The sequence below is a fragment of the Protomyctophum bolini genome (assembly GCF_963924005.1).
Source record: "Protomyctophum bolini genome assembly, chromosome: 15".
Lineage (NCBI taxonomy): Eukaryota > Metazoa > Chordata > Actinopteri > Myctophiformes > Myctophidae > Protomyctophum > Protomyctophum bolini.
This window is the reverse complement of record NC_137876.1, coordinates 32,474,935-32,499,914: the sequence shown is the minus strand read 5'-3', so window position 1 is coordinate 32,499,914 and position 24,980 is coordinate 32,474,935. Positions and strand designations below refer to the sequence as shown.

The window sequence follows — 24,980 nt, the reverse complement described above, 5'->3', positions numbered from 1 at the left end:
TAGGCCAAACTAAGTTTCACTTGTTCAATAATATACTAGACCAAACTAAGTTTCACTTGTTTAATAATATACTAGACCAAACTAAGTTTCACTTGTTTAATAATATACTAGACCAAACTAAGTTTCACTTGTTCAATAATATACTAGACCAAACTAAGTTTCACTTGTTTAATAATATACTAGACCAAACTAAGTTTCACTTGTTTAATAATATACTAGGCCAAACTAAGTTTCACTTGTTCAATAATATACTAGACCAAACTAAGTTTCACTTGTTTAATAATATACTAGACCAAACTAAGTTTCACTTGTTTAATAATATACTAGGCCAAACTAAGTTTCACTTGTTCAATAATATACTAGACCAAACTAAGTTTCACTTGTTTAATAATATACTAGACCAAACTAAGTTTCACTTGTTTAATAATATACTAGGCCAAACTAAGTTTCACTTGTTCAATAATATACTAGGCCAAACTAAGTTTCACTTGTTCAATAATATACTAGGCCAAACTAAGTTTCACTTGTTCAATAATATACTAGACCAAACTAAGTTTCACTTGTTTAATAATATACTAGGCCAAACTAAGTTTCACTTGTTCAATAATATACTAGACCAAACTAAGTTTCACTTGTTTAATAATATACTAGACCAAACTAAGTTTCACTTGTTTAATAATATACTAGGCCAAACTAAGTTTCACTTGTTCAATAATATACTAGGCCAAACTAAGTTTCACTTGTTCAATAATATACTAGGCCAAACTAAGTTTCACTTGTTCAATAATATACTAGACCAAACTAAGTTTCACTTGTTCAATAATATACTAGGTTACACAGGAAAATGGAGCTAGACTTTGATAGATGGACAGAGGAACTGGGAGGCATAGTGTATTGCAGAAGGTTCTAGGGTATATAGACCGGCCGCAGTGTGTACAGTATCCTAAACCCGGGAGTCTTCCTATATCAAATGAGCTTTTTAGTAGCTTTCAAGGATGTGCAGGAGTGGCCTCCCTGACTCCTGCTGTTCTCCCTGCCACAGCACGTTACAGCCTGGTATTAAATAGGTCCGGTCCAGGTAGGTGTCATAGCCCGAATGCATCAAGTTACCCGTGTTTAAATGGAGGAGGGGGAAAAAAACATCTCAGTGAGCTGAAATGGCCCATTTTAAAGAAGCAGTAAGGGGATTGATGAAAACGTATTTGTGTCCACTATAGCCTCTGTGCAGATGCTTTGTGGAGACATCTTCCAACATCCTGCACATTCCCCTCCTCCTATAATGTATTACTTTTTCTCAGGGGGCTTGGCCTTCTAGAGGCAGGGGGTGGACAAGACAAGACAGTTCAGTGTTGTAATATAGACTCTCAGGTTTCTCTGTTGGAAACACGCAGGGCAGATGTCTTCGTGTCTGGAGCGGCCAGTGTGTGTTATGGCCAAGGGTTGCCTGCTCCCTGCTGTCAGGGGGAGCCTCCACAATCCTCGCGGCATTTCCTTACATCAAAGGCACAAGTTAAGCCTAATTTATGCCTTGGCAGAGAAGTGTCGCGCGACATGTCACTCAACAAAAATGACGTATCTTTTCAATGATGCCTGCTTTCGCTGGTCCAGACCAAGCTCTCGCATTATGCTTAATGACGTCTGTTCATGTGTGATGTGCTTCAGTTTCTTTCATTTCAATTCCATAAATGAGTAATGATTGCTGTTACTTGATCATATTTGAAGTTGCCTTGCCCCAGCTCTCCCCTGGCCTTTCTTTTTTATTTTTACGCACCTCTTCCTGCTCTGCTGCTGTATTGCAACTCAGTCTCATCCTGGGTCAGAGAGGTCACAGTATATGAGGAGACATCTGGGCCGGCAAACTGGTCCCAGCATCACCATAGGGGACCAGAGCAGTCAGTTTTATCTGTGTGAGGAGGAGAAGAAGGAGAAGAAGGACCAGAAGAGAACGGGAGGGCATGGCAGAGAGACGTCGTAGGCCTTTAACAGCCATGTAACTGCTGTACCCCCCCTGGCCGTGCGGCCTGCTTCATAACATGGCCTGTCCCATGCAGGTTCTAGCAGGCCCGCAGTGCTGGCTGAAACCCAAGCTGCCCTGGCCCAGACCAAGCCCCAGCAGCCTGCCGTGTCACAAGCGCCAAAAGTTTATCACTTCCCCTCTATACCCTCCCCTCCCCAAACCCGTACCGCATCTTTTTTATCTTTGTATTTCTCCCTCCAAAGGTCTGTTTTTACTGGCCTCCGACTGCCACACTCGAAGTCCCTTCCGCACCTTCTTTACTGACAGTTTGCTGAAGGTAACATGTTCACCTCTCATCTGATTTTACTTTTCTAGTTAATTCTTTAATTAATTAATTCTTCCGCCAATTCTACGTGTCCCGCGATCTTATTTTAATTCACCCGATTTTTTTTATTTGTGACCGCGATCAGCGAACGCTTTAGTGAATAAAGCCAGTTTTGATTAAAAAAGCAATCTGGGAACAGAATCCGAGATAAATGCATTTGAAAAAATCTACTGTATGTACTGTACATGGAGGCGGACAGAGGCTGACCTTTTCACTTCCGGTTCATTTGCTGTTTGCTCGGTCGCCTATAGCAACCCAGACCTATTCATATGGTGGTGGAGGTCAAAAAGTCAAAAGTGGAATGAAATATTTGTATTACTACAAGCAATTGGTTGAAATAGGCTCTCCAGACGTGCTGAAATGAGCATGACAGCCCACCTAGCCGTTAATAGAAGATTTGAGAACGGATGAATCACGTTACAAATATCATCAGTTGTGCTGATTAGACTGACATTTCGTCAGAGCAGCAGCATTATTGCCTTAGGGAAAGAGAGAGAGAGAGAGAGAGAGAAAATAATAATAAATTACATTTCCCTCCTGTGTTAACTGTGCATAGCTGAATAGGTCTACTCTCCTGTATTTTAACATCAGTTATTATGTGGTACTTGGAGAGACAGATATTTTCTGAGGTGGTACTTGGTATAAAAAGGTTAATAACCACTGGCCTATAGCAACCCAGACCTATTCATACGGTGGTGACGTATTTTCTGTTTTTCATCAGTGGTACAGAATGAGTTTTAATCATGCAGTAAATACTTTGGCTGGCATAGTATCAGGAGATTCATTGTGTGAATAGAGACCAGAGTTATGATTATTTGTAATAGACAATGAATACATTTAATGTATTCATTACATTAAATGTATTCATTGGGCTCATTTTGCTCATACATACTGTATATTGGTACCTTGTTCTGCTTACACACTCCAATAGCTCAGTGCTATTATTCAGCGATATGTTGAAGCAAGCAGCCATTGGACGGAAGGGGAACCATTTTGTTGGTTCTCTCTTGTTTGAACCGGACAGCCATTGGTCGGCTGAAGGCGAGACTGGATTGGATGGCTGCATTTGCCATGTTGGATCATTTAGGTTGGAAAATGCTTTTAACCTCATGTACCGATGCAATGGACTTTTACCATCTTTATGATCCCGCTCATTAAAATTAACTGTCTGGCTGTAAAAAATAGATTTTCTTTTAATGCTGCCTTCTGGATTGTCTTATGCAGCTAAGATCTATTTTGAGAAAGTGTTTCAAACATTGGTCCCCTCCCCTCTGGCTCATTCACTTTCATTTTTCATTTCATTGCTATATTGTTTTTTTGTTTTTGTTTTAAAGGAGGGGGGTTGCCTCTCCTTTTTTGTCCCATCAAACCGCTTGCCGTTCCACGCAGGAAGGTGTAAGCAGATTGAGGCTTACAATCTACAGCAATCAGCCCAAATTCTCATTAACAAATGAACACATTAATGGCACCAAATCATTTATTTTTACCATGTCAATTAAAGTCTTACATGATAATGGATAACTAAAAATAATAACACTTTGTAGATGACATCATTGTTTTAATATGTAACTTTTATTCTTAATATAGCTACAATATATAAGACTGTATTTGATACTTTTAGTCCTCTGGTAGTCAAAGTGCTGGCTCTCAAAGAAATGAGACATTGCGCTCTCTCCCTGACATAGGAGTGGTGTGGAGGGAATACCTTCTCATTTAACAAGGTCATTTTTTAAAAGACCCCCTTTAAAAGCACGACCTGCCCCTTTAAAAGCAGACCCATCAAGCCTCTGTCTTTTGATCAATCCAATAACCTTACCCCGCTTCCCATAGGCGTCTTTTTAACACCATCATTATTGAGTTTCACCAGTTCGTCCTCTCCTGGGTGACAGACCCGGCCCACGCCCTGTTACCACCATGGTCTAGGAGTGGTCCTGGCCCAAGCCCTGTTACCCACCAGGGCCTAGGAGTGGTCCTGACCCAAGCCCTGTTACCACCAGGGTCTAGGAACGGTCCTGACCCAAGCCCTGTTACCACCAGGGTCTAGGAGCAGACACGACCCTGGACCAGTGGCCTCGCCTGGCCCTCGAACACCGCGCTCCGGTCAATAAAAAAATACAAAGAATGGGGCGCTAGCCCGCCACTCTGCCCTAATTTACCTTTTTGCCTCCTTTGCGGATGCCTGAAAGTTGCACTTTTATAGGGAGTGGAGGTCAGGTGGTGGAGGGTTTGAGGATCATTTACCGTCTCACTCACAGAAGCACCAACCTGCCCTTGCGATCACCCTCACCTGGCCAGCTCAGGGACCTGTAAAGCAGGGCCAGCAGGACTGGGGTTGGGGGGTTGAGGTTGAGGTACAGGGCTTTCAATGAACTCACAGATCTCATCACCTCGGAGTATATCTCCGTTGTTGAGACCCACAAAGTGAAGGAGTTGCTATAGGGAGCGACGTGTTTTAAAGAGGCCCCAGGGCTTTCTTCTGTTCCTCTGTCTACTGAGTTTACAATCAGGATGGGCTGGCTCCCAAGGCCAAACCGCCAAGGCTATATACATCCCTCTGTCCATTTGGGCCTTATTAATGTAGCTCCATGTCTATAAGCCATTTAAAACGGGACATTTACTCAGATTCTGCACACAACTTCCCTATACATCTTACCGTGCTTAGCATGCGTTGTCTTCAACATTAGTAGTTGTGAAAGGTGACTAGAGATGTCCCGATACTGTATCGGTATCTGCAAAAGTATCGGTATCGGCCTTTATTTGTCATATCGGGTCATATCGGTATCGGCGAGTTTAACCACCCATCCGACACAGGGGTAAACTATGGCAGGTAAATAAAATGTTGGAGTGGAGTTTGCTTTGGAGTTATATAGCTACAGTATAGCTATAAACACAACACAAGATCACAACACTGTTATCGGTATTCGGCATCGGCTAACACAGATATTGTCGGAAATGAATGAATGAATCGGGAGTCGGGACATCCCTAAAGGTGACCTTTAGTGGCTTCATACAGTACCATGGGCTTGTCTGCCTGTCATTAACACATCTCCCTGCTATCACCAATGTTGTTTCCACTGTTGTGCTGTTGTGAAAGGCATTAGAAACTTCCCCACCTGGGGGCCGGAGGCTTTCCCCGCTGCCCAGTAGCTCCTCTAGTCCACCCCATTATCTTCCTCTCCCTTGGCTTTGACGTTTTGGTCCAGCTTTTATGGCAGGGTAGGAGAGGGCCATGAGGAAATGAGGTGACCCCAGGGTCAGGAGTGGAGTCAGGCGGCTGAAACCTGGACCACAGTCTCTGCCAACCCCGCTCTCTCCCTCGTGTCCTCTCTCTTGCTCTCTCAGTGTCGGTTTGTGTTGGGTCAGATGGAGCAGAGGGCAGAGAGACAAAGTATGGATCCTGCATGGGGACAGAGGACCCCTTCCATCCTTGACCCTGGGAGACATATGCCTTTAATTAAGCCCGATTTGAATTTGTTTACAAGCCCCACTGGTCTTAAATCTTCCGGGTCTGTGCACCCCAACCCCCATCACCTCGTCTCTTTCATGCTTCTATCCTCAAGTTCCTTCTTCTCTTTTTCTCTTCTTTTAACACGGTGTCGCACATCCATTTATTATGCTGTTTTAACTGGTTTTCAGGCACGGGTTACAAGCTATTTGGGAATCCACCAAATAGGGGGTTCTGAGGGGGAGCACCCCTCTAAGATGTTAATCTGTTAGCGATATGAAAGGCTGCTCACCCCACTAAAACCCACACCCCCGCTCCAAACCCTCTGCTGGAACCTGGGGGCTTCTTTATGGCCCCATCAGGCACCCGCCTGGACGACTTACTGCTGACCTTGTGACCCTGGCAGTAGGAGCCATATGAGGAGAGAATCTTTCCCCAGCATGTCTCTTTCTGCGCCTCTCTTGTGCCATAGCCGTTAATATGAAATGTATTGGCCCAATGCTTTCATTTGTGCTGCTTCTATGTTACTGAAATAGTCGGAGGTGAATTAACAAAACATCAGACTGTTATGTTCTGTGCTGTTATTTATTACTGGCTATATGGTTTCCTCTCATCATCTCCAAGTATCAATATCGCCAGCCCTTAATTTCTGGACCATTCTTTCAGATCCTCCACCACCACACCACCCCGCCCAACAGTTCTCTCATGTAAAAGCTTTACACACAGCTTCAGGAGACTTTATTGGGGAGGTACCAGTGCTTTTTTTTTGCTGCAACCCAAAAAAAGCCCCTCGACTGGCTCCATCATATTAAAAATTTACACGTAACTGAAGAGCTGTTACAATGGACTTACTAGCGTGTTAGCAGCAGAAACGCTCGCTGCAAAAGGCCTCGTCCCGGGGAGTTGGGCAGCTAATTGGATCGGGTGGGTTAAGTAAATGTTTGAGTTTTCCTCTGTGCTGCTGCTGGTAGTGGTGGTGGTGGTGGGAGGAGCCTCTCGTTTCAGCTGAGGGGAACGGGATGAAAGGCAGAAGAGAAGGGAATGTGAGGGGGAAATGAGCTCATTATGATGATGCATTCAAATGAACTTCACCATAAAGTAGCCTATACCAGTTGTATTATTGCATGTTTAGCCCATTCAAGTCCGGACCGGCCAATCATGCCCAAATATGGACATATACCCCTGACGTCGGAGCAAATCGTCAGTCCAGAGCTCGGTCAGTGAGAGAGAGACAGAGACGCATACAAGAGAAGAGAGGGAGAGAGAGGAAGAAGGGAGTTATATGTGACGTCGTCAGGCCAGCCACATTGAACTTTATTTTATATTAGGCCTGTGTTGGCCCCTCCCCCTAGCATGTCGGGCAGGCCCATCACATGTAATTGATAAATAGTGGTGAGTAGTACTTGATAAATAGTGCAGTGAATAGTACTTGATAAATAGTGGTGAGTTTTTTTGATTGATTGATTGATTATTTTATTAGACAATATATCATATGCAGAAAAACAGTACATGGTACAGTCAAAAAAGCACATTTTATCCAAAAGGATGGCACCGAAAAAAGTCCTTGCGGTCTTGTTTCCATTCGGGTCCCAATGCATTCATAATACAGTGATGATAGTAATCGAGGATACCTCACAACACATGAAAGTTATTTGCAGGTGTACCAACAAATCTAAATTAATCTAAATACCAAATAATTAAATAAATCGGGGTTGGGCACAATGGCAGTCATCCTCTCTCCTTTTGACCAGCTGATATTGATAGGTAATTTTTCAGACCGGTTTTAAAGGAAGCCAGTGATTTGTTTGTTTTAAGGGAAGGGGGCAGGGCATTCCACACCTGAGTGGCAGTGCTGTGGAAAGTGAATTTACCCATCTTTGTTCTATATGTGGGTGGCACCAGATCACTAGTAGTACTTGATAAATAGTGGTGAGTAGTACTTGGCTGCAATAGAATGGTGTTCTTGTACTTGATGTGCCACTGCTTTTTGGAAAACATTCCATCTATTGATCATTTACGGTATTTGTCATTATTTGAAGTGGGTTCCAAAATGACCTGGTCGCTGTCCGTGGTGCTGAACTCCTTTGTGTTGTGCACGTGCACGCACTGTCGTACATATTTTGGTTCCCTTTGTTTTGTCTGTCTAATCAAAAAAAGTGTTTTGCTATGATGAAAAAAGGGAGATGAAGCCCCGCATTTGCGCGGCATTGTAAAATGTCATGTTTTATTATTTAGCACCATAATGCAAGAGTATAGTGCTTTTCTTAACCTGGCTTGTCCACTGTACATGGTACTGGTATAACACAGCACAGTGGTTGGGGGGAGGTATTGTTTTGCGAATATTTTCAATAGAATGCCTCCCATCAATCCATTTTTTGTATGTTTTGTTTCAGGTTCCAGATCCAGCGAGGAACCGGTGACCCCAATAGCTATAAGAGCTTGGGAGACTGCTTCAGAACCATCTATCGCAGTGAAAGGTACAGTAGGATGTTGATGTCACTGCCAGCAGACAGCTGTAGTATAACACAAGGCACTTTAGAGATACATGTGGTTTCCTCTTACATCAATCCTCCTCGTGTAGTTGTCCCTTGCATTGTGTAAAGTACAGATATTCCCATATTTCCTTCGATTCTGATACCTGCAACTTGCATCGATACAGAGTAATGATTCCAAACTAGGAATAAATAACAATTTTGTTAATAATTGTGTAAAACAGTAGTGCAACATGAACTGAATCATTCAAATAAAACAAATGTTGTTTCACAACATACATTTCATGGTATTGGATTGGATCTGCAATTAGGTGTAGACGGGCATACGAATATAACTCTATAATAAAGTGCCATCAGAATTATTACTATACCAGTTGCTTACTGTAGCTATATAAATATAGTTTTTTGTGTCGAAGGCACTTTACTCACAGAATATTTCATGGGTGCTATGGTGAGTGGTCATTGGCCATGGCCGTGGGTGGGAAGCGAGCAGCGGTGGGTGTTCTCTGTCGCTGTCTGGGCGCCTGCATGTTCAGCAGGAATATTTCAGATCAGCTCTGGAAATAATGTCAACGAGTTTATGGCGGTGTTGACAAGAGTGGTGGATGATGTTGTACCCAGGGTGAAGGTGACGTTTCTTTCCAACCAGAAACCGGCTCGACAGATCCATCTGTGTTGCTCTGTACATGTGCACTACTGCTGCTTATAATGCAGGACTTGTCCCCTATCACCACTGCGATGATCAGCGTGAAGCTTTGCGCACACACTTACAGTCAAGAAAGAACCTCTATCCCAAGTTTTTCTATGCTTCACATTTTGGCCATTTGACATTTATTTGTGTAAAATCTTATATTTCTCAATTTCGGTCACAATGACCAAACTTTACGTTTGGCTATGTGACCTTGTTTCCTACTGAAGGACAGGCCCAGAGTTACTGTATGAGTATTGGAACAGTGTACACATTGGGAGCAAACGAGAACAAGTCAGAAACTATGAGTGCGATGTGCTCTTGTCTTAAGACTAAATAACACACACATATTATAGTCACAGTATAATTTCCATAATCTTTGTTTCACTCACAGTTTTGATCAATAAAATAATGCTGATGATACAACTGATGCAAGCACTTCTGTCCTGAATCAGTCAATAGTATTGCCATATTTGTACAGTCTAAAACACAGTGTAGAAAATGGTGGAATAAAGGGTGTGCTTATAGCATACAATACACAACGTGCTTCTGTGGAAACAGAAAGAGGATGAAAGGAGAATAAACTTTGGGTTGTCACCAGTAGTGTAGTGGAGGGTTAGGACTGTCACAAATCACATTTGTACGACTAGCCAATCACAGCGCGTCCTTGCACAAGTGCACTCGCCAATCACAGAGTGTTCTTACTCAAGCGTGAAGGCCATTCGGCACTGAACATTTGTTGAAAAATCCCTTTAACCACTGTGCTGTCATGGGCACGTTGTGAGGACTAACAACACAAGTATGACGGAATATTGTGCGATGAAATATGTGTATGCTTACATTCATTGCCTATATTAATGTTACTCCAAGTATCACCCAGGGGCATTATGAAAGAAGATAACTTGGTTCATTATCCCTTTTAATATTTGCAATGCTCAGATTAATGAGATTCACAACTTGCCTCTGCTCTGTGTCAACACCCCAGACACTTGCCTATAGCCTTGTGTAGAAGAAGACGTTTGTTGTGCCATAGATAAGGACCAATTAGAAAGAAACGGTAGTCGTGATCCCAATCCCCATGCAAGCCTGCATGTGTCTGGCCCTGTGACAGGACATTGAGACAGTGCAGGCCCCAGGAGAAAGTGCTGGCCACTCTGCTCTGTTTATGGTGAGTCGACAGCTTTATTGTGGATATAAAATGGATCTGCTGCGAGGTGTGTGAGTGAGCGCTCCAGGAGAGCGAGAGGGCCGGCCCCAGGGCCCAATCTCTTGACAGTCTGAGGAGGAGGGAGGCCGCCAGCTAGCAGTGGATGAGGAGGAGGGAGGCCGCCAGCTAGCAGTGGATGCTCAACAGCACCCATCTCTCCTGCTACTGTGCCTCTCCCCCACTGCCACCACCACTACACACACACACAGACGCACACGCACACGCGCACACACAGACACGCACAGTGTCACGCATGCACGCAATCACGCACGCACGCACACACACACACACGCGCGCACTGTGTCGCGTGCACACACACACACACACACACACACACACACACACACACACACACACACACACACACTCGCACACACACTGTGACCAAACACATCAGACATGCCATTCACATGCCATACCGATACCGCCACACACAGGAACATTGTCAGAGACGTCCCACGACTCCCACCATACACTGTATACATATGTGACACTTGTCTTTGTGTATACACTCAGGGTTTTGTTGTGTCCACATGTAGTGAACATGGCTCAGTATGTGAGGGAGACCTGGTAGACAGAAGATCCTCTTGCATACAGAGCAATTATCACTGACAGTATATTTTCGCTGAGGCCATAATCACTCCTTAGTGGCGAGTAGTGGATTGCCCCCAGGCCAAACCACTTAGTTATAATTTGTACAAATAGTAGTTTTAGGCCCCAGCTCTTGTAGAATTATTATTAAAAATAAACTCATGCAGGGACATGGCAGGGCTGAGCCACTGACTCTAGACCCTGATCTGTCTCTTTTTGTCTTGTTATTTCTCTCTCTTTCTCTTTTTCTCTCCCTGTCTCTTTCCCTCTTTCTCTCTTTCTCGTGCCCTCGATGTCTTCGCGCCTCACTCTCTCCTTCTCCCTCACTTTCTCTATTCTCTCAGTCTTTCTCTCTCTCTAATATCTTATCTTATCCTTATGGTGTTGCGCGCCAAAAACAGCCAGTGTGCAAGCTCACAGTGCGTCCCAATGCGACGCATTGTGAGCTTGTAGATCGGTATTCTTTGGCATGCAGCAACGTCACGCGGCAAAGTATACATTGGGCTTAAGCCCAATGAGGGAGAGGAAACACGAGCCCCCAGCCCTAGCACGGTGATTAGACTGAGGAAAGACACGCAGGCCCGCACATCTGTGACTCCGTCTCTCAGAGGCTCTCCAGCGCTGTTTAGTATTGGCAAAGTACTCAGGTCTGTAGGATTTGTATAGCTGGATAAAATTAGGACTATTAACGCTGGAGAAATCACTACTGTACTATATTTGTATGTTATTCCTGTCAAAACATTGGCCACATTTTTAATGTTAATAATGACTTTTTTTAACAGTTTTTTGGAGCAGAATTGAGGAAAATATAACTTACTGTACCAGTACGGAATAGCTCATGCTTGTTGGCATGTAATGCATGCAAACGATATTTGTTAAGGCTTTGTTACATGCCTGACAGGCACCTCTCGTTTGGTCATGACTGGAGTGTAGGCACTGCAGCAGCAACATGAGCTTGTGCTTCAGTGTTTCAGACTGGACACACACAGACTGCATGCTAGTACATTCCCTACAGACTGGACACACACAGACTGCATGCTAGTACATTCCCTACAGACTGGACACACACAGACTGCATGCTAGTACATTCCCTACAGACTGGACACACACAGACTGCATGCTAGTACATTCCCTACAGACTGGACTCCTTAAGTCAGGAACAAACAGACTGCATGCTAGTACATTCCCTACCACACTGGACTCCTTAAGTCAGGAACAAACAGACTGCATGCTAGTACATTCCCTACCACACTGGACTCCTTAAGTCAGGAACAAACAGACTGCATGCTAGTACATTCCCTACCACACTGGACTCACACACAGACTGCATGCTAGTACATTCCCTACCACACTGGACTCCTTAAGTCAGGAACAAACAGACTGCATGCTAGTACATTCCCTACCACACTGGACTCACACACAGACTGCATGCTAGTACATTCCCTACCACACTGGACTCCTTAAGTCACACACAGACTGCATGCTAGTACATTCCCTACGACACTGGACTCCCCTAAGTCAGGAACTAACAGACTGCATGCTAGTACATTCCCTACCACACTGAACTGAGTAAATGTTGAAGTTATTTTAAACTCCTTCACTCAGTGAATCGCCCTATGGGGAGTGCCATCTCTGGCATGAACACACAGAATTAAACCATATACTTCACGAACAATTTCATTGGTCGGGACTTCTACCCGCCCATGGCATGATCACCCCTCCCACCGGGGTGATGACGTTCCTCTCATGCCACACGGGTCATTCCGATTGTCTTCTGCTTGCTGAACGCACGTTAAGCCACGCTACCTGTTTGTATTTACCTGTTGAAACCGTATCTCACCAAGACGGGCCATCGGCTTGTACCAAGAGATTCACAGTGTTCTGCAAACCCTCCGGTAGCCCTCTTCACGACGAAACGTCTCTTGCAAAAGACCACGTAAGTGTTTACCGGCCGCTGAGAAGCGTAACAAAGGTCTTGTGCAGTGTAGAGTTGTTAGCCTGCTAGCCAGCTTCCTCCTCCGGTCGTTAGCTCTAGCTAGCGGCCCTCCTCGGCTAGCCTTAGCTCGGTGGTGCAGCGCCGAGAGACGCCACTTAGCCTCGCTAGTACACAACGTTAGCCTCCTCCCGCGCCGTAAGACCGGGCTGTCTGCTAGCTTGCACTCGCATACACAACGAGCCTTAGACGCGGCCCTGCCTTGTTAGCTTGACGCCGAAAGACACTAGCTAACTCGCCGCTACGCTCCGCGCCGCTGGATACACATCGCCGACGCGGCCCGACCTTGTTTACTTGCCGCCGAAAGACGTTAGTTTACTCGCCGCCGAGGCTACTCTCCGCCTCCGACATTTTACACGCTCCCGCGGTAAAGACCGGAGTGCATCTTCCAGGCCATCGCCGAAAGACGAGGCCTCACCACTGGGTTTATTAGTGTAAACAATAACCCACGTGACCCACGTGACGACCCGCGGATAGTGACCACTTTCTAGTAGTCACTGAAGTAACTCTGGTTGTAGTACTTTCCTCGAAAGTTACGAAAGTAACCCGGGTTCTAGTAATTTGAATTTTTTTTGGAAATTTTCAAAAAATTGGTTTTCTCTGCTATCTTGAGTGTTTGTGTAAACTCCACTCTAGTTAACATGGATACTGACAAGAACCTGGCATCCACTAGCACCAAGGCTAGCAGCATAGCAGCTACTCCACAGAGGGTCTGTCTCCACAGGTCATGCTCCAACCTTCTGGCTGTAGATGACCTCCACACAAGCTGTGCCTTCTGCCTGGGCCCCGAACATCTTCGCCAGGCCATCCTTGCTCCGGGCTTCTGTCCATGCTGTCTTCCCCTTTCCTTCCGACGGAAGCAGCGGCGTCTTCAGCGGGTCGAGGCCCGCATCGCCCAGCGCGATGCCAACTTGGACGACCCAGGTTTTGATCTGAGAACACAATTCTCCACTCTGGACCAGCGCCCCAATACGGGGGCTCGTCCTAAGCCTACATCCACCGTCACCAGACCGGCAGCAGCCTGCACCTGGAACCAGGGGGATGGGCACGACTACGCTCCGGCTAAGAAGGTACCTAAGCCCGCTGAAAAACGGGCTCCGGCCTCCTTCGTTAACCCTTTTGGTGCGGCGCCGCAGCCTGCCGTGAGACAGGCCCGGCCCCCACCGACAGCAGGTCAGCGACCCCCCCCGATGCTCCGCCACCCTGCTGCACCTTACACTGCAGCCGGGCCCAGCTACTATCCTGACTATGAGGCTTCCCTGCAACGACGGCACGACGAGTGGGCCGACGACATGGACGACGTGGATCCCCTGGACTTCCCCTTCCAGGGCTCCCCTTCGGATTACAGGGTTCTCGATGAAGCCGTGTACGAGCAGACCGTCTACGAGTACGATGATGACTCCCCGGAGCCGGACTACGAGGGCAACTACCGTGCAGACAACCTGTCTGCCCGCCTTGCGTCCTCCCCCCTCCGTGTGACCTTCACGGACGGAGACCAGGCTGCCCCAGGAGGCTTCCAGGGTCGAGCCAGAGCAGTCAATGCTCCTCCCCTGCCGAGGGATGAGTCCTCCCTCCTCACCATCTACAAGGTGGCAAGCATCAGGTGCGACCGCGCCTGGCCGGCAGAGTTTCTGCCCACAGTGGATGAGGACGATGAGTGGCAGGGTGTGGTGGAAGACGGTCCAGAACCTACTCCTCGTACCGTCCTCCCCCTGGCTAAGGGTTTTAAATCCTTCTTTACAGCCCAGTGGGAAGAACCGCTGAAACCCGTTCCGATGCCTCGGAGCCGTGAAGGCCTGTCTCTCGAGACAGAGCACATGGCCTCCGTGGCTTTGTCCGGGATGCCGGTCATGGACAGGACCCTGGCCGCGTTCCTGCTCAACCCGAACGCGCCCCGCATCACCCCGCTGACCAAGGCCCCTACTCTACCCCTCAAGATCGACAGGGACGCCTCCCTGCTCAACGAGAAGGCGTTTACCAGCCTTGCCTGTGCCGGCAAGCACCTTAACGCAGGAGCGCTACTGCAGGGGTCCATGACGGCACTGCTTCTGCAGGTGGGAGATACTCCCAACGCAGAGCAGATGGCGGAGATCCGCCGCCTGCACAATGAGTCTGTACTCCTCAACCGTACTGTCACACAGCAGGTGGGGAGGGCCATGACGTCCTCCATCTTACAGGAGCGCGAGAGATGGCTCAACGCTTCACCTGACCTGCAGGACGAAGTAAGGGGCAAGCTCCAGAAGCTGGCCATCCTACCGGGAGGCCTCTTCGAGGGCTACATGGAGGTCTTGACTCTCCTGGCGGACAGTCAGAAGAAGGTTGACGCTTTCAGGGACATCCAGCAGCCGCCTAAACGTCAGCCTCCGCCACGCCAACCTCCACGCCAGCCTCAGCGTCCGCCCGGGAAACCGGGCGACCGCGCCAGCTTCAAGCCCCGTCAGGTCAAGGACGCCTCACAGGGCTCTTCCAAGCCCCCCCCAGGCCGCAACAAATCACGCCCCCACAAGCGTGAGGACCGTGATCACAGCCGTGACGGCCCTCCAGCCGCCACCAAGCGCGGACGGGGCCGCGGCTCTGGGTCGCGCAAGTGACCGACGCCTGGCCTCGGAGGGACACGACCAGACGTCTCTCCAGCCCCCCTCACGCTCCGGGCTTCCGCCAAGATGTAGTGGTCTCGGACCTCACACTCGGGCCGCCCCTGAAGCGGATGAGGCTCTCCACGGAGACCAAAGATATTGTTCACATAAATGCACCCTGTTTTTCAAATGCACTTTGTCATGTTTCTGTAATAAAGGCTTTGCCCAAAAAACACAAACAACAACAATATCGGGGGGGCATGAGCTCGCTGTGGAGGGAAACCCCTGGGTTTCCCGACACAATGAGACGGGACCTATTTCCGGTGCCGAGTGCACCCGTTTCGACGGGCACACTCGTCACGAGCCGGACGGGTCATGCCCAATTTTTCTCTCGTCCAGGGAGCTCCACTGCCACAGTGGAGGCTCCCATGGCCACAGAGAACCCTCTGGCTCGATGCCGACCGCAGTGGGAACTGTGCGGGGCATCCCCCTGGGTCCTACGCACCATAGCGAAGGGCTACAGGCTCCAGTTTGCTATGAGACCACCCGCTTTCGCAGAAGTCCTCTTCTCCGAAGCTCGTGGGCAAGCGGCAGAAGTGCTCCAGACAGAGATTCAGTCCCTGCTGGAGAAGAAGGCCGTCAGAGAGGTACCATTGACTCAGAGTCGCAGCGGTTTTTACTCCCGCTACTTCCTGGTCAAGAAAAAAGGGGGGGGGCTACGTCCGATACTGGACCTACGGGCTCTCAATCGGTACCTCAAGACCTTCAACTTCAAAATGCTGACGGCCAAGTCCCTCGTACGTTCCATACGTCCGAACGACTGGTTCACGTCGATAGACCTGAAAGACGCCTATTTTCATATTCCCATTTACCCACCTCACAGGAAATTCCTGAGGTTCGGTTTCAAGGGGAGAGTGTACGAGTACACTGTCCTCCCCTTTGGGATGTCCCTGAGCCCCAGGGTCTTTGTGAAATGCACCGAGGCAGCGATTGCCCCGCTGCGGCGTCTGGGTCTCCGCGTAGCGAGCTACATCGACGATTGGCTACTAAGCGCAGACTCTGCACGAGAGGCGATGCGGAACACCACTCAAGTGGTGCTCCACATGACCTCCCTGGGGTTCACCATCAATCACGAGAAGAGTGTTCTGGTCCCCACAAGGTCGATAGACTTCATAGGCATAGCACTGGATTCAGTCTCCTACACGGCTCGACTGAGCCAAGCGAGGATGGACGCTTTCCTACAGTGCGTGACGCTGTTCAGGACGGGACAGAGGGTCCCCTTCCGAACCTGCCTAAGGATGGCCGGGCTCATGGCGTCGGCCATCTCCCTAGTACGGCTGGGCAGGCTATACATGAGACCTTTCCAGAGATGGATAAGGTCCCTAGGTGTGCCCACCAGGTGCCTGTCACGGCGAGTGACGGTATCTGCAGGCTGTGTACTCGCCCTGAAGTGGTGGTCGAACAGAGGTGTCCTGGTGGAGGGTGTTCCCCTGGGACAGACCCTTACCAGGAAGATCGTCACCACGGACGCCAGCATGTCGGGGTGGGGGGCCACCCACGACGGCAGGACGGCCAGAGGAGTGTGGCACGGAGCCATGAGGCGTGCACACATCAACTATCTGGAGCTCCTGGCGGTCTTCCTTGCCCTGCGGCACTTCAAACCGCTTATCCAGGGGTGTCACGTTCTGGTTCGAACCGACAACACCACGACAATGTGCTATATCAACAAGCAGGGAGGGCTCAAATCCCTGCGCCTGCACACGTTGGCACACAGGCTACTGACATGGTGCCACGAGCATCTGCTGTCGATCACGGCCTGCCATGTCCCAGGACTCCTGAACACAGGAGCCGACCTGTTGTCCAGAGGCCCACTCCGCTACCACGAGTGGTCGCTGCACAAGGAAGTAGCAGCTCAGATATGGGCCAGATACGGCACGCCGGTGGCGGACCTGTTCGCGTCGGAAGAGAACACGAAGTGTCAGTACTTCTTCTCCCTGACAGGGTCCCCGTCTCTGGGCATGGATGCGTTGGCGCACCCTTGGCCGAGGGGCCTGCTTTACGCATTCCCTCCTCTGCCCCTGATCCCCCCCGCCCTGGCCAGGGTGAGGACTCAGGGCCTATGCATGCTACTGGTGGCCCCGGCTTGGGGGTCTTGGAGGTCGGACATAGTCCCACTCCTGTACGACCAGCCCTGGCAGCTCCCGCTGCGGAGGGACCTGCTCACCCAAGCGGGGCAGGAGATCTTCCATCCACGTCCACAGGACCTGGACCTCTGGGTCTGGCCCGTGAGGGGCTGAACCTGGATGCCGAAGGCCTGCCCCCGAACGTCATCACGACGATTCTAGGGGCGAGAGCCCCGTCTACTAGACAACGATACAACACGGCCTGGACCGTGTTCGAACGTTGGTGTGCGGCCAGACCTGTACGGGTTATCCCGTTTCAGGCTTCGGTGAGGCACATTCTGACCTTCTTGCAGGAATTCCTGGACAGAGGTCTAGGCCAATCCTCTGTGAAGGTCAACCTGGCGGCCATTTCGGCGTACCACGTGGGGGTAGACGGCAAGACAGTAGGTGAGAACCTGCTAGTCCGTCGTTTCATGGCGGGCGTTAGGCGAGCCTGTCCAGTTTCCAGATCTCTGGTCCCGTCATGGGACCTGACTCTGGTACTGGACGCCCTTTCACAGGGCCCCTTCGAGCCACTGGGGACAGTGGACTTGAAGCTCCTCACACTAAAGACTGCTCTGCTGGTCGCTTTGACGACTGCGAAGCGAGCCAGCGACATACATGCGCTTTCGGTCAACCCGAGCTGCATGAGATTCAGCGGGAACGACTCTAGAGTCTCTATTAGGCCGAGCCTCGCGTTCTTGCCTAAGAATTTCCCCTCTGGCTGCGCCCCGGTCGATCTGATGGCATTTCACCCGCCACCTTTCTCCTCTGTGGAGGAGAGGAGGTTGAATTGCCTATGCCCGGTCAGAGCGCTGAGACACTATGTGGACAGAACTGCTCCTTTCAGGAATGGGGATCAATTGTTCGTGTCATGGGGTTCCCAAAGTAAGGGAAAACCGATAACGAAGGTAAGACTTTCACAGTGGATTGTGGAAGCCATTCGTTTGGCATATGCCGAGAGAGGAGTGGAGCCCCCAGGGGGCTTGAGGGCTCACTCTACTAGGGGTATGTCTGCATCCTGGGCGCTCGCTAAGGGTGTCCCCATTCAGGATGTTTGTACGGCGGCGAGCTGGTCGTCCCCTTCGACTTTCGCCACGTACTATAACTTGGATGTGGTGCCGTCTGCAATGGCTCATGCCGTTTTAGACGTCGCTTCCAGGTAAGAGGTGGGTTGGGTTGGCCGTCACAGGTAAAAAGCCTGTGACGTTGGTTGGGACTTGTTCAACTGGTAGGTAGCTATACGGGAGTTTATATTTCCCCATAGGGCGATTCACTGAGTGAAGGAGTTTAAAATAACTATAGGTTACTTTAGTAACCCCAGTTATTTAAACGACTGAGCGAGGTGAATCGCCCGAAAGACTACCCTTCTGACTTAACTAAGCAGAAGCCAATCTGGTTAACATGGAATGACCCGTGTGGCATGAGAGGAACGTCATCACCCCGGTGGGAGGGGTGATCATGCCATGGGCGGGTAGAAGTCCCGACCAATGAAATTGTTCGTGAAGTATATGGTTTAATTCTGTGTGTTCATGCCAGAGATGGCACTCCCCATAGGGCGATTCACCTCGCTCAGTCGTTTAAATAACTGGGGTTACTAAAGTAACCTATAGTTATTTGACATACAAGCACCCATCGTTTGCAGTTTTAGAGAATAATGGAAGAGATAAAAAATATAAAACAAGGAAAACAAGTCAGATTCTTCATCATATGATATGTCAAATATTCCTAGCATTAGAGTAAAATAGTAATTTAAAAAAACATAGCAATATACTGTAGCATTAATTAAACCTAGAAACAGAATTTAATAGCAGATATCAGACACACATGTCGGTGTAAAGGCAAGTGTCAGTTCCAGTGCAGCAGCACCAATATAATAATACATGCATTTATATACAGATTTTACGCACATCCCCCTTTCTGTAAAATACAGAATGAGAAGTTCAATATGCATGCACTCAAAGATAAGGCACAATAAATATTATTTATTTAACGTAATAATTACTAAAGTGACGATTTCACGCGCATACCCTCTAGCATTCCCTGCTCTTTGGAATGTAAGATATGTCAAACTTTAAATAAATAAATGTGTTTATACACTAAAAGAAATAAGTTAAAATTCTATGTCACATGGGTTTCTACCATAGCCCACAGTTTGGATTGGGACAAAAGGGGGAAGAAATCCTTACAAAAAATGTGCTTCCCTGGTGGGGGAAAGAAAGTTTGAAAGCCACGCAAATACCACATGGGCTCATGAGCAATCTATTCTAGCATATATCAGCTGTGCCTACTTCACTACACCCATATTCATAGTCCATTTTCATTGCACTCCAATGGTATGATTTAGCATAAATCATAGCAGAATGCGTAGAAAAACTGCCAGGGAAATCAAAGGTCCATGGTTCAGTTCCCGCCCCCGGCAATGTGTGGAATAGTCCCTGAGAAAATCACCCATCTCAGTACATTGATTCCTTATTTATATATAAAAAATAAAAACTAGACTGATGCCCATTGGGAACGTTTGAAGTCTATCAATTTGACGGTTCTCGAGATATGTGGGGGACAGTCACCCAAGCAGTGATTCTGTGTATTTACTGTATAAACATCCTATACACGTTTGGATTCATAGGATGAGATTCGTTCGTGGAGCTGTATCTTGCATATCTTGACTCTTAAACATGATTAAACACGAAATCTAGTTCAAAGAACGAGTGTTCCTGATTCTGACTCGGATTATAATACCGATGTTGGTTAAACAGAATGAGTATAACAGATCTTTAAAACATACATAGAGCTGCCTGTGTGTGTGTGTGTGTGTGTGGGTGTGTGTGTGTGTGTGTGTGTGTGTGTGTGTGTGTGTGTGTGTGTGTGTGTGTGTGTGTGTGTGTGTGTGTGTGTGTGTGTGTGTGTGTGTGTGTGTGTGTGTGTGTGTGTGTGTGTGTGTGTGTGTGTGTGCGTTTTTGTACCATGAAACCTGATCAGTGACCCTTGGGCTGTATTGTGGCTGTTGGTGACAATGTCAAGGTTAGATCACTGGGAAACATGACAATATTTGCAGATAAAGCATGCTGGTTGTTTACAGGCTGGTGAAGGAGTTGTCTGTGATGACTCACAGTATAGTGTGAAACTTCAAGACGGAGTCAGCAGCAATCGGTTTGACCATCTAAATGTTGTGTATGTTTACATGGGTCCTCAAAGAGATTGACTTGTAAATGGAAAACAAAAACGTTTGTTTTGGTTGTTTGAGATGGTGATAAACAGTACATTGTAACTACTCTCGCTTCTCAAGGATTCCCACTGTACTGTGAGACTTTAAGATACTACAATCAGCAAAACTACGCAGCCATCTAAATATTGGATATAATCACAACTATTTTCTGTCCTTGAAATATATTTAAAAATGGTAATACTATCAATCATTGTTATTGTTATTCTTTTTTCTTATTATATTAATCTCAGTTTGCATGTTCTCCGTGTCCCCTAGGGTAGGTTTTCACGATGTTTCAGAAATAGCAGATCTACAAGCTCGAGCTTGTATATCTGCTATTTTTTAATAGTAAATTGTAAAATAATGCTTTTCAGGTGAAATCTAAAATGACACAGATGCTTTCCCGGTCTAAATGGGTTAAAGGTTGCGACTTCAATCAACACGCTGTTGCAATTTAGCAATTCCAACCACTTGTCGTCAAGACTCCGCCCTGTCACTGTGGCTGAGATGCACGCCACATATTCTGTGTACTGCGGCTTGCCAACTGGGATTGGTGCACTCGTTGACGTGTGAAGCCATCCACTTGTTGGCGCCGATGTTGTAAAATAGGGATGTGCCGATGAGACATTTTGGCCGATATTGATATCCGATATATAAATAATTGCTGTTATGGCCGATAACCGATATTACCGATGTCGATATGATTTAATTCTGAAATTGTAAAATTATAAAAATATTGTCCATTCTGAAAAAATACAGGATATCTGCACTGCAAGTCCGATTTAACTTTAATACCGTATATTTAATATTGCGAGCTTGTAGATCTGTTCAGGATGTTACTTTGGGATTATTTCGTTTGAAAAATCAGACCGATGCCGATTAACACATTTTGGGCGGGAACCCCTTTTGGTGTTTTAAACATTATGTTATAATTTAGCTATTGAAAAATAGCAGATCTACAAGCTCATAACGCACCACCGAGTGGCGTGCTACGAGCTTGTAGGTCTGCTATTTTTGAGTGAGCCAAACTGAGCTCTCCCAAAATGACTGGCCTGGGATACACTAATCAAACCTCTGCTACCATTACTTGTGGTCGACAACACATATTCTTTTCTTCTAACCTCATACGATCACTAACACATCGTTATCCTGTTCATTTCTAATTATGAGAAATGATCATTTGTGACGTGAATGATTGTGATTATCCAATTTAAGTAATTGGTTATTTCTGTCCCCTTTGTGGTGTGTTAAGTTTCTCCCCAGATGGATGGAGGTGGTTATGAGAAGGGAAAGTTTATGAAAATGAAAGACAAACGCACGCACACGCACACGCACACACACACACACGCACACACATTCGCACAGTGCACACATGCACTCACGCTCAACAACTACACGTGTGCATTCACAGGTCAAACATGCACATTTAGTAATACATGCCTATACTAACATACTGTAGCCTATACACAGTACACACACACACACACACACACACACACACATTAGCACACACTCTAGCCAGCTGGCAGCCCGCAGTAGCTAGTCCTGTGTCGAAAATGGATTTGTTTAGGAAAGCCAAAAGGGGGACTTAGTGTGTATTTTACATTGACAGTCAAATCAGGATTCAAATGACGGCCTGTCACTGGACAGCCATATTTGGGCCTGTAACAAATTTTACTCACATTGTCACCTGGTGGCTCCATGACCTAACCACACCCGGGAAACCTGTGGCCAGCCATTTGCATGGACAAAGAGAGCCGAGGGCATGGGCTTCCGTCTGACTGAAATAACTTGTACACAGACAATACAGGGGATTAATTTCCACTTCCAGGAGGGATATCCCTGGAGCTATCACTGCATTATTATGGCTGTATCACTCAGAACCCGTCTGCCCGTGTGACTTCAGCTTGTTGACGAAATAGGTTGACGCTGTCATTTGATGAGAAGTGTTTTGGTCATTAGCTTTGGGTCGTTGCAGGGTTCTCTGGGAGGCATCCCACTTCGAGGTTTAAATGCTCCTCCCGTCCGTCCCTTCTCCACGTAATCGTGACATCTGTACTTCCAGAAACAATAATATTTACGCTTGGACGCAATCGTCCGAGAACATCTCCACCGGCCTGTGGAGCGGTGTTGCCACAACAGAGGAGGCCTGAGTTCACATACAAGACCTGGTCACGCCACACTGTCCACCATGTCCACAGACCTGTGTTCACTATCAATATGCACTTTCCTACTTATTTTGTCTTCCTTTTTTATATTTATATTATATTTTGACAAGAGATAGAAGGAAAACAGGATAGGGCATAGCGGAGGGGTCCCCAATTGGACAGTCAGCTCACACACTGTCTCACTAGCTTTATTCTGTCTCCCTCTCGACTAGTAACTTCCAAATGTTTACCAAAGTTCCCATGAACTTCTGTATTAATTCTCACAAAGGAATGATGTTTGTAGTCATTTTAGACCTGAAGATTTAGACCCGTTCAACCTGTTCATGGTTGGTAAAACAACATTTGACAACAAGAGGAGACTGCATTCCCATATACTGTACATCAGGGGTGCCCAAAAAGTAGATTGTGATCTAACTAGATCACAAAGGCTGTGCAGGTAGACCACATGACATGCCCCTAAAATATATATATAATTTAAAAGTATTTTTGGCACCTGCCACTTGAATTAAGGAAACTTGATTGATTAATTGATTGATTGATTGATCAAAAAGGGCCTGTCAGCTCAAACCCACAATGCAATGTTTTCAAGAGTGTTGCGTACATGCAGCCAACTCTACATCTGACCTTAAACCTCAAACCCTTAGATCTCCATATGGAGCTGACCTGCTCTAACATTCCATATGTTGATCCTTCCCCACCCGTCCTTCTTCGATATCTCCCTTTTGACTGATACCTGTCCATTCAAACTGTAGATGGGCCCGCCCCAAAGTTATTAGTGCAGCCGCGCCCGGCAGCCGGCGAAAACTAGAGTTCTCAACAGGCCCGAAAATTAAGTCCCGGCCCTACCTGGGCCCTCATTAAACCTTGTACACTCAAGACACTGCCCCCGCTACCACCCTTAGATTCCATATGCTGATCTGACCTCATCAAACCCTGTACACTTAAGACACGCTCCATATATGGCCAGTACAGAATTCATTCCATGTTTAATATAGTACATAGTGCATGCATACACCTAATGATTATATCTGGTTTCAGTAGTTATTTATGCTGTATTGTCTCTGTTATTAAGGTTATTGTAGCAGTGAATTTATATTGGGGGTTGGGAGGGTGCGTGACGGGGGTTCCGGGCCAAAAACGTTGAGAACCCCTGCTTTAGATAAAGCATGTGGTAGTTGAGGGGTTGCCGTTTGTCGTCACAATTTATTACATAATATTCTGCAAATACTTGAAATGATGTTATTGTCGTAGCAACTGATATGAGTGTCAGCAAAGCAATTGAAAGTCAAGTTAATGCAAATTTTCCTTTTTGTATCCAAAGCTATATAAAAGTGACTGCTTGGCTACCCCAACGCAGGTTGCAATCAATATTGAGAAGGATTTGAAAATGCTGTCTCAATATACACATTGTGTGTTTGTATACAAAAATGTAATAATGCACATGCATGCTGCATGCACTTCCTGAAATGTGTATACAACACAATTTGTGCACTCTTAGCAAAATAGGGAACATACAGAAGTAGCTGTTCCCGCGTAGGGAACAAACATGAGAGTGGAGTTGTGCCAATAAAGGTTTCACTATAATAGGCTCTATTCAGGTGTCTCTACTCTTGATTATCTTTGGTTGACAGTCTTGTAAATAAAAAGGAACAATTCATTATGATTAACCTTTCATAACGTTTTCTTCTGCTCTGGCCAAGTTACATCATTCTAATGCTGATTTCAAAACACTTCCGCATGATTATGATTTGGTTGGGTCACTAGAGGTGGTCTCTAGTGCACACATAGTACCGACATAGTAAATTCAAGTTTTTGTATAGTTACATGTTATTGCATTGATAATGTGTGGTTTCTTGTCACAGAATCCCAAGACACACGTGGACACACTAGTGTGCCTCAGCACACCGTCTGGAAACCACTGCTCTACAAGTATACTTATTCTGATTACTGGCTAGTTAGTGGCTACTAGTGTGGTATTTCACTCAGATTGTTGTAGCATTCAACAGGGCTCGGTTTGTGACAGATTCTTTTGAAAAAGATTCAAAATAATCTAAATCATGACTCAGATAACTGTAAAGTACTAACCTGTTCTAACCCGTATCTACCAG

The 24,980-nt window shown here is 46.9% G+C and overlaps 1 protein-coding gene across 1 annotated transcript in view; it reads left to right on the top strand.

Moving 5' to 3' along the window:
• slc25a21 (solute carrier family 25 member 21) overlaps positions 1–24,980 on the top strand; it is a 125,272-nt gene that overhangs the window by 88,545 nt on the left and 11,747 nt on the right. Inside the window, exon 4 of the mRNA XM_080783314.1 lies at positions 8,181–8,264. Coding sequence (XP_080639440.1) covers positions 8,181–8,264 — 84 coding nt within the window. The remainder of the gene's footprint in view (positions 1–8,180; positions 8,265–24,980) is intronic.